At 38.5% G+C, this 10303-nt stretch overlaps 2 protein-coding genes across 5 annotated transcripts; one reads left to right on the forward strand and one right to left on the reverse strand.

Moving 5' to 3' along the window:
- Positions 1-1259: 1259 nt before the first annotated feature.
- On the reverse strand, positions 1260-2776 carry LOC107271987. Its single transcript, XM_015748646.2, has 2 exons — positions 1799-2776; positions 1260-1594 (listed from the first exon to the last, which is right to left on the reverse strand). The coding sequence occupies exons 1-2, from the start codon at positions 2537-2539 to the stop codon at positions 1346-1348; spliced, it is 990 nt and encodes a 329-aa protein (XP_015604132.1). The 5' UTR covers positions 2540-2776; the 3' UTR covers positions 1260-1345.
- Positions 2777-3637: 861 nt separating this feature from the next.
- On the forward strand, positions 3638-9582 carry LOC107271986 (mediator of RNA polymerase II transcription subunit 16). 4 transcript variants are annotated; one of them, XR_003061079.1, is made up of 13 exons: positions 3638-3948; positions 4058-4296; positions 4412-4610; positions 5006-5252; positions 5322-5477; positions 5559-5728; positions 5805-6132; positions 6211-6433; positions 6508-6688; positions 6759-6905; positions 6988-7198; positions 8400-9008; positions 9080-9335. XR_003061079.1 is itself a non-coding variant. In XM_015748644.2 (13 exons), the coding sequence occupies exons 1-13, from the start codon at positions 3887-3889 to the stop codon at positions 9525-9527; spliced, it is 2448 nt and encodes an 815-aa protein (XP_015604130.1). In that variant the 5' UTR covers positions 3710-3886; the 3' UTR covers positions 9528-9582. The 4 variants fall into 4 exon arrangements, 2 of the variants coding, with proteins under 2 accessions (XP_015604131.1, XP_015604130.1); XR_003061078.1 differs by having other exon boundaries at positions 3646-3948; positions 4058-4204; XM_015748644.2 differs by lacking the exon at positions 8400-9008 and adding an exon at positions 9407-9582 and having other exon boundaries at positions 3710-3948; positions 4058-4204.
- The last annotated feature ends 721 nt before the right edge of the window (positions 9583-10303 follow it).

Here is a 10303-nt window from a genome sequence, read left to right on the forward strand (position 1 = left end):
TTAGTATTCATTTTCGATGAACAAAATTTATTTCTTACTACAGAGCGCATGTTATTTAGATTTTTCAGTCGAACCATTTTTTTACGTTATTGTGATTTGCTTGTACGCTAATTATTTAAATGGATCATTTGTATGACGTTATTATCTTCGATCGTAATATAGGCTTACTGGGGTCCCGCTACGTTAAATAATGGGAACGTATCGATTACGGCACCTCTTGGGCGATGTGGAAGCCTGTAGATTATCATTGTTGATGCCTTTATTATAATAAAGTAATAAATAAAATTAGAAAAAAATTGATATTTGGTTCGATTTTTTTTACCTTCAGCGTGCAGCCCGTACAACTTTTGAAGAGGTTGAAGCACTTCACGCCGGTTAAATCAGTGCTAAATTTTAGTCATCGTTTTTGTAAATTTAATGCATTATGTAATATTGGTCAGATAATATTATTGTAAATTCATCGCTCTGAATGTTTTTATGGGTTATGGGCACATGTTATAATACAAATCACCCTTCACTGCAATCAATTAATTCATAAAACTATGTAAAAACGATGAAAAATATTGAGCACTGATTTGACCGGCGTGAAGCGCTTCAACCTCTGTAATACCTTGTATTTAAAAAAAAAATCATAACGTCCAGAAGAAGAAAAAAAAACTTCCGACGAAGAGTCTCGAACCACAGATCCCTAGCCTCCTAACTCAATGCCTTGCCTATTGACCAGCATCATGTACTTTTTATATTTTCTTCGGAACTTGTATTTCAGTAGTTAAGTCATTTGCTCTACCGCATAATATAGGCTTACTGGGGTCCCGCTACGTTAAATAATGGGAACGTATCGATTACGGCACCTCTTGGGCGATGTGGAAGCCTGTAGATTATCATTGTTGATGCCTTTATTATAATAAAGTAATAAATAAAATTAGAAAAAAATTGATATTTGGTTCGATTTTTTTTACCTTCAGCGTGCAGCCCGTACAACTTTTGAAGAGGTTGAAGCACTTCACACTGAAATTCGTTTTTATTATATGATCTTTGATACACGTGATAAATCCTACAATTTTTCGATCATTAATTCTATTTAGAATGTTTTTTGTGTTATTAATATCACTCGGAACAAATGGTGCTTGTTTCTTGCAAACAATTTGCGCGTGCGCGCTACAGTCTCTTTTAGTACAAATTCCCACTCATAGGTAGCGCCACAAGATAGCTTGGTGTGGCCGGGCGAGGCAGGTAAGTAAATGTTGCAGGAGATAATATAAAACACACACTATATTTATTAATTAGTTAACATGTACAGGAAGGCGGACATGCTGGTGTGCTAGATGCGGGTGATGCGAGACGACTAGAAGCGACTGGAAGCTTCCCGCTCGTCGAACTGCTGAGGGTGCCACCGCCACGAAGGTCCTCTGTCCGGATTGGCTGCTGCCTCGTGGGTCGCCACACTGCTCCCCCTCCAGCGACGTACCTTGGGACGGCGCGATATTTCTTTAGGTAAGAAGGTGGATGAGCAGGTCGTTCTACTGGAGGTGGTGTCATCAAATTTTGTTGGCATGGCAGGCGTATTCTCGTCCGAGCTGTGGAGTGAGACCATGTTCCGTTCTACTGGAGGTGGTGTCATCATATTTTGTTGGCACGGCAGGCACGTTCTCGTCCGAGCTGTGGAGATGCCGCCGTGAAATGTCTCTTCTGAGCCCTCAATGCGCAGAGGTCGTAACTGCAGTGCTGTCTCCTATTTCGTCATGCAGTTGGATTCTGTCTTTGTTGCTTTCCCAGTTGTTTGGTGGAGTGAGACCATGTTCCTCAGGCGTCGGTTATTGAGGTTTACTGGCAGGTTGTGGCTTTTTAAGAAATCCGCCCCGATGCTGGGCTGCTCCACATCAGCCACGCAGAACTCCCAACGGAAAGGTTTCTGTAGTCCTAGGTCAAGGGTCAGACTTTTGGTGCCAAACGTCTTGATAGAAGTGCCGTTAGCAGCATGCAGCTTGCAGTTTGTTTGTTTGCTGAATCCCTTGCAGCACATTTTTGGTAGGACTGAGATCTCTGCTCCAGTGTCGACAAGGAAGCATAACTGGTTGAACTTGTCACTGATCGTGAGGAGATTGGATGTAGAACCATCACTTAGTGATCCTATTGCGACTGGCTGTCTTGGTTTGAAAGCGCATTTGTCCTCACAGTTGCGGGCTTTGTATCCAAACCTACGGTGATAGAAGCAGACATAACCTGAACGGTCATTGCGCTTGCCTTTATTTGAAGGCGCTGGTCGCCAGTTATTTTGTGTGCTGCCCTTGCGTGGCGGTCCTCTGTTGAAAGCTTCAATGTGTTCCTTAAAAGGGGCCTCTGTTGAGATGTGTGCTACCTGCGGTCTTGCAGCATCCATTATGTGATCCGCTCGAGCTGCGAGTTTATCCAACTTTATATCTGGTTCAGCGGACAGGAGGATACTAATGTGTTCTGGCATTTTATCCAGAAACATATTCTGCAGAGCATAATTTCCAAGCTGGCCTCCTGCGAGTCGTCTCATGGCGTTCAGAAGCATTGACGGTTTCCGAACTCCTAATTCTATTGCTTGAAGTTTATGCCATCTAACACGTTCGGATTCACCAAAAATAGCAAGTAGTCGGTTCTTCAAAGTCGAATACCTGTCGTTCTCCGGAGGATCGGTTATCAGGTCTGAGACTTGTTCGACCACTTGTGCGTCTAGTGCCAGCGCTGTGCGCCTAAACTTGGTTCGATCGCTGGTATCCGTTCCTCCTCAAATTGCATTTCCATGAGTGCTGTCGACCACTTGAGCGTCTAGTGCCAGCGCTGTGCGCCTAAACTTGGTTCGATCGCTGGTATCCGTTCCTCCTCAAATTGCATTTCCATGAGTGCTAGCCATACCCTAACATTATTTTTGTTGAAAGGAGGCGTCCTAGTGGCTCGGCAAGCCAGGATTTCCTGTTGTGCATCTCCTTCTCTTTGTTGTGCAGCGTGTTATAGCTCTGGATTTTGCGCGGCTTCGGCCATCTTTAATACGTCTGATTTTTTTTTAGATAATTCAGCTTCAGTGGTACTTCCAAAATCACGTTGGAGTCACCAATTTGTGGCCGGGCGAGGCAGGTAAGTAAATGTTGCAGGAGATAATATAAAACACACACTATATTTATTAATTAGTTAACATGTACAGGAAGGCAGACATGCTGGTGTGCTAGATGCGGGTGATGCGAGACGACTAGAAGCGACTGGAAGCTTCCCGCTCGTCGAACTGCTGAGGGCGCCACCGCCACGAAGGTCCTCTGTCCGGATTGGCTGCTGCCTCGTGGGTCGCCACACTGGGATTGTAGCGGACGCGTACACAAGTCGTTTATATTTCATCTAATCATGAGGAATATATTGCACTCAGGTAAGTTTCACACACGTAAGCTTTTCTTTGTTTCAGGTACAGAGTATACTATTTGCTGTGGACGCCATGGAACGCTCTGGAAGACTACTCCTACCCTACGCTAGCCGTAGCGCTGCCGTCGGTTTCCTGCCAGCGACGGCCGGTAAGTATGGCAGTGCTTGGCCTAGTTCGGTCGGTAAGTACCGTCTGCTGTTCGCTCTCTACAGGATTTTCGGGGCGTCATCTACCCGCCGGGATTGGAACTAAAATTTTACTATAGTATATGCTTGACATACCCCCACCACGTCCTCCGCACCTCTATACCTATCTACACTCAACGGTTTCACTAGCGGAGTCAGCGCCGCAAGTGTCGTTTCGGGCAACCTTAATTTTAACAGCTTTTCGGTGTCATACCTTATGTACAGAGATGGGACTCCTCTACTCTAGTTTTCATGGAAGGAAGGTTGCTGTTGTTTGTTATTGCTGATCTTGTCATCAAAGTTTTAACCTAAAATATCCATCATGGATTTACTTTATACCGTTAATAGAAGAACTCTTTCAAAAGCTCTAGCTAATCAAGAAAGGTTTGTTTCCATTCCTGTAATGAATAGATATTATACTTAAGTATATATGTAATTTGATTATTATTTGTTACAATGAAATAATGTAATCCTATGGTCGGTATCTTTCTAGTCTCTACGATGTACGGTCCTTATGTACATTGTCCAGTCGAAATATTGCGGCTTTTACCAGTACTACCGAACTGGATGACAGCAGTGGAAAGACTTGGGGCTCTCATGTATACGTTTGTGATCTGAATATGCCATGGCATACACATAAGTATGTATAATGTATTATCCATTGTACCACTCTACGAAGGAAACAGTAGTAGTCAGCCTTACCAGATGTATCTGACAGATGTTTGATACAAGGTGGTCGATACACTTTATTTCAGACATAGAATATATGAGGGCTGGTCCCCTTTACCAATCTTCCTGGTAACCTCTTAGAAGTTTTTTAAATTGGTTTATACTATTTTTTTATTAGGGTATTATCCAATAAGTACAACATCACTGCCTTAGAATGGGATCTACCTGGTGACAAATTGGTTATTGCGGATTCAGCTGGAAGTGTACAATTGTGGATATTTAAAGATCATGTTCTTAATGATTGGGTGCAAATTGGTTCTACCTGTTTTTCTGGAGAACATATTATAGGAGCTGCTTGGTTTCACAATGGCAAAAAGGTACAGCCTTGTTCAATTTACAGTGGTTATTGAAGCATTTTCATGATATACTACTACCTCGTTATAAGCGAATATTGGGGTAATTAGAAGAATAGGGTTCTGAATAATTTATTACTACAGCATTCCCTCACTATTGTGCAGCGAACTTGGGAATCGAATGTGTATAGGTGTTATCCCTGAGCTATTTCTTGTTATAAGTGAATTGCAGCAAACACATGATTTTAAGTACGTGCGTGTTCGCTTATAACGAGATGTCCACACCAAAGTTAGGTGCATCTAACGCACACAGTGGGAAATGCTATAAAGCTCAGTTAAGTGGAATGGTGAAATTCACTTAACAGCTCGCTTATAACAAGGTAATTTTGTATAACTAATTCAATCCTTTATATCTTTAGACAGGGCTGGTAACAGAAAAGAAAGATAGCATACACTATAATGAGAAATTCAATCATCTTCTATTTGCACCATCTGTAAGGCAATTTGGTGGACGAGCAGCAGAAGGAGTTTTGGTGGTATCAACTACAGGAATGGTTGGGGCTGTCATGATAACAAGGGATTTCCAAAATCCTGTTTGCTTTGCTACAGAAAGTTTAGGAAGTACTAGACATCGAATTACTGCAGTTGATTTGTGCTATGGAAAAAGTATATTGATTTTTTTATTTAATGAGAAATTACTTAACATATTTTTTTAGTAAGAAACTATTTTTCCAGATGGACATTTTCTTGTGGCTGTCAGTAGTGGAAGTATTTGTCTTCCCATAAGATGTTATCGAGTTTTAGTCCGAAAGAATGATGAGAAATGTAGTATAACTTCACAAGCATTGCCTAGCTTTTTTCTACAAGATGGAGCACCAAAAGATGGCAGCTGTAAGTTCATAGAATTTAATACATAGAACTGTCAAATCATCCTCATTTCAAATAACTTAAATTAATTTATAATGTCCACAGGCACTAACGTGATGCATTTGAAGTTCGTAGTTCGTGAAGACGCGGATTCTCTCGTTGTGGCAGCAAACAGTGAAAGTGGTGGATTTGTCGAAGTTTGGGAACTACGAGAAAAATCTCAACCAGTGCACAAACTCTTTCAACCAAAGACTTTAGAACCATTTAAGACTGTCGTGAGTATTCATAGTTACCTGCATATGTGCAAAAGTTAAATTAGTTGAAAATATAACTAACAATTTGAAAAATTAGGTATGGCAACATCAATCTCAGTATCGCTGTCAATGTCCAATTACTGCCATAGCTACAACGAAGTTGTCAATCGTAACGACAGTACCACCACCCAGTTACGTAGTGGTAGCATTGGCAGATTCTTCTATTCATTATTTAAATCGCGATTGTTTAAAAGAAGTAGCATATTCTTCATTAAACATGCCATGGCGACAGGATGAGCCAAACAATAAATATTTAAAAAATTCCGTTACCATTTCACACATTGATATATCATGGCTCGGTTGTATACTGTTGGCCTGTGATACACATAGTACGCTATATACCTACAAATTATTACCAGAAGGAGGTGAGTATTTCAAATAAATGTTTGCTCTAATACAATACTCTATGATGATAAAATACTACATGGCTTAAAAAAAAATAGCCATATTTGCTCTAGGCTCATCGATGACCTTGAGCTATGCGTGCACATTACTAGAATATTGTCTGGTTACTGGACTCGATTGGTTGGATTTACTGCTGTGTTTGAGATCTTCCATGATTGAAACGCTTTGTGAAAGATTAGATGCATCTTATAATAGACAAACACTACCAGTTCAACAATTTCTTTATATACAGTTTCTTTGCATCAAGACTTCTCTCTATAGGTATGTAGAGTCAGATTATTACATTACTACGCAATATATATTCTTAAAAGTTAAAAAATATTGGCATATCATAGAATGTTGGTAACGGGACAAAATAAGGCTGCAGATCTTTCATCACTTCTTATGGTACATTCTGTAGCGACAGCATTTAAGTCACTACTTAGGCCTTCTGATTTAATTTCTCACGACAAAGGACCTGCAGAGAGCTTAACCGCTGTTATTACGGATGCCATTACGGTGTCGGACATTGATAAGGTAAGAAATTGTGTATTTTAGATCTATAACTCATAATATGAACTAATTTTTAAATCTAATTTATTAATAGGTATTATTGCACCTTGATGGAAAAGAGTTCACTGTGGAGCCCAGTACTCTTCAATCCTTGCAGCAACTGATTCAGTGGGTAGCAGACTTGGCATTGAATTTATTAGCGCGGTTACCTGAACAACGATTGCAAATGAAGTCCGGTGGTGTAAATATTCTTTTATTTTGAATCTCTATTAAAAATATTACTTAAATATCTATAAAGTAAGTTGATAAAATTAATTTTGTAGTACGAATTGCTGAAAGATCACAAAGCCCTGAACACAGTTCGCGAGTTGCTGGTAATTATTCGTATCTGGGGACTACTTCGTTCTTCTTGTTTACCAGTGTTCGTAAGAAGTGCCGACAATCTCGATGTATTGGCTCTGCTATTCCGATTGTTATCAAAGCATGTTCAAGCCAATGGAGAAATACAGCAGCAAGTAGATGATGGTCTAGTCGGTGAGTTTTTACCTACATATTTTACAGTTTATATATCGTTTAGTGATATGTTACATGAACAGATTATCAGACTATTTTATCGCACTACCATACAAAAAGATTTAAAATATTTGTCACGATTTCCAACATGTTATCAAGTTTACTAGTTCCTCACACTGTGAAATTATTAGTTACGCCACTGTTAACCGGTAGGAAATGTGATAAAGAAACCACTTCCTGAAAGAATTATTCAACTTCTGAGTTTTTAGTGCTATTTGTAATTCTAAACACGTAGCAAAATGAACCGTTTGTGTGCTCTTATTTAAACGTATCATAGGATAGTGTTATTTGTCTTAATCGCCTCTTTTACTATTTGCTTTTTTGATTGTGGCTTTATTATAAAAAGTTTGTTATAAAGAAGTTACCCCTTAAGCATTTCAAATCATCGCGTAAATAATATTTATAAAAATGAATAATAAACTTCCAGTAAAGAACTATAAAGATTCTGTTAAAAATAAAAATTGGGATCAGACAATTATTAAACAAAATGTGGAAATTAAGATTGAAAATGAAACTCTACCGGTAATTTCAAGGCCTTTTCAATTTATTCTCTTTCCTGTAGCGGCGTGTATCATTTTTCTCAGCTACTGGATCATTTTATGCCCTCTGTTATGGTCGTCACTATATAAAGCATTATATTCTACAAATTGGCAATCATTCTCGCCATATTTATTTTGGCTTATGACTCTTCTTGTCTGGATTATAATAATGACAGTACTAATTACTTTTTGGAGATGTCTGAAGCATAAATATAGAACGACTTCGACCAAAAAATTAGTAGAAAAAAACGCATACTCTCAAGGTCCATCTTTTTCCACAAATCTTGAAGCAATTCAACCTAAATCATTTCCCATGAAGAACGTAGGAAGAAACGAATCTGAGATAACCTTAAAACTTAGTTGCGGGAATTTAAAGTCAGAGCATAAAACTTCAATAGAACCGATACAAAGGTCTAAGGATATTAATGATTCCTTCAGGGAAAAACGTAAACAACTATCGCCATTAATTATTCATCAAGTACAGGACAATGTTGAAACCGCAAAAACTACAGATATAGCGATAATAAAAAATGGCATAAATTGCCATGAGGATTTAAAAAATGCCAAAACGGTTGACGCTAACAAACGCTCCACTATAGATTATTTGCATTTGGTGAGAATAGATACACCTTTAACTCCAATGGATTCTGAAGAAATTTACAAACTTGCTGATTCTCCAAGAGGTCATAAGTCTCCAATGACTCCTAGAGAAATATTCTTCATGGATCTCATGCGTGAAGCTGAAAAAACTGAGCAATTCAAAAGAGAATCGCAAAATGACGAAAAACAAGTACACAAATTTGAATTAAACTTAAGAGAAATGGCACCAATGAGTTCATCAGAAACCAAAGATTCCGGAATTAAATTGGAAGTGCATTCTGCGCAAGTAAGGAACGACGATACTAAATTAAATAAAACGAAATTGGAATCACATTACTTTATTGCGGACGTAGAAAGCCCTGTAAATACGAAGACGGAAGTTAGCCTTAATATTAAGACACCAGAATCGGAAAATACGGATTGTGGGATAAATATGTGCGAGTGGGCGTTTGCAAAATGTGAAAAGAAACCCGCTATTATTCTTGGTAGCGTCTCCAGAGAAGCAACAAATTTTATATAAAGGACCCAAGTTCTGTTTAAAAATCATAAATATTTAATTAAATTTAAATTATAATCAAATATTACTTAGGGAATAATCTATACTTTTAATGAGTTACAAAATACAGCTTTTCGTGAGTGTCATTATTGCTATTTATAACTTAATTGTATCATATGTAGATAGTAATCAACTCTATTGTTTCAGATGAATGTTGTCTTCTACCAAATCAAATAATGATACCACAACTGCATCAAGCTAACAGTATAATTTGCATCAGTTCACCGGTTCTCTTTTACCAAAGTTTTCCATTGCAGTTAGAATATGGAATGGAACCTGAGCAATTGATGTATGTACCCGAATTAAATCCAGTAGAAGGTTGCATGCATTCAGGACAAATAATTGACACAATTCGGCACTTATATTTGGGCAAGCAACCACTCCTAGTAAAACAGTGTACAAGGTTGGTTTAAATAATCGTTTAAATGTACTACTTATATATTAGGTTTATTATAAACTATATAAACCTTATAGATGCGGAGGTAAGGCGCAGCTGCAAAATATACCTAGAACAGCAGCGATTAGGGCGTGGGATCAAAGATGGACACGTGCTTGTAGGTGTGGTGGAATCTGGAGAATTCATAAATCTTCGTAGTAGAAGACACAAAGCACCTTGAATATTGTAAAATAAAATTCTTTCTTCCAATAATGACAATTTTCAATTTATTTTTGCATAATTAATTAAAATTTTGCAGTGAAAAATGTCTCTGTTGCAATTTGAGAATATAATATTAGTTACATGTTTGTCGTATTTCCCGGCTGTTTATGATAAAAAAATTGTAGTAATTCCTTTTAATACAAGGCTTTTTTTCGGTTTATGATCACTCGGTGAATTTTTCCGATAAAATATGTGGTTGCATTTTGGTAATTTTGGTCAGAAGAACTAGAAGTTTCCAATAGAGTACGGGACATTGCAGGTGAACTCTACGGACTCGATGCATCTCTCCGAATTCAGTTCTACATTTTTAATATAATTATCTCTTGGGATCCAAGAGATCAGTTCGATTTTTGGTCTTGAAGGGTGTGTCTCGAGGCTGTATCGTGAAGCCAATTAGTTAGATTCAATCATAGTAGATTGATTTAGATTAAATCATACTATAGTTAAAGTAAATAAAATATTATGCGATACTGCTGCAATAAAGCGAACATCATATGCAGATCGTGAAGTTTGTCATACCCGCCGCACTCGTACCAGAGATGAGTAGGGAGATTGCCAATGAGCCTGTTTTTGGTGGTCTCAATTTTTCTCTGGTTTCGGCGCGTCACCTTAGCGGAGGGCCCTCGAAGCAGTTCCACGTTTTTGATTGGTCGTGTATATATAGTAATACTACGCGTGATAATCTGGAGCTGTGTTTTGGCGCGTCGACGCGC

This window comes from Cephus cinctus, unplaced genomic scaffold, assembly GCF_000341935.2.
Source record: "Cephus cinctus unplaced genomic scaffold, Ccin1 Ccin1_scaffold1076, whole genome shotgun sequence".
Lineage (NCBI taxonomy): Eukaryota > Metazoa > Arthropoda > Insecta > Hymenoptera > Cephidae > Cephus > Cephus cinctus.

Bases quoted from the DNA above. Each gene is read 5' to 3' on its own strand.
- LOC107271987 (XM_015748646.2), bottom strand. From the start codon at position 2,539: ATGCTTCTGAACGCCATGAGACGACTCGCAGGAGGCCAGCTTGGAAAT. The intron at 1,595-1,798 runs ATGGTCTCACTC...GTAGAACGGAAC, and splicing joins ATAACCGACGCCTGAGGAAC to ATGGTCTCACTCCACAGCTC.
- LOC107271986 (XM_015748644.2), top strand. From the start codon at position 3,887: ATGGATTTACTTTATACCGTTAATAGAAGAACTCTTTCAAAAGCTCTA. The intron at 3,949-4,057 runs GTTTGTTTCCAT...GTATCTTTCTAG, and splicing joins GCTCTAGCTAATCAAGAAAG to TCTCTACGATGTACGGTCCT. The intron at 6,434-6,507 runs GTATGTAGAGTC...GGCATATCATAG, and splicing joins ATCAAGACTTCTCTCTATAG to AATGTTGGTAACGGGACAAA.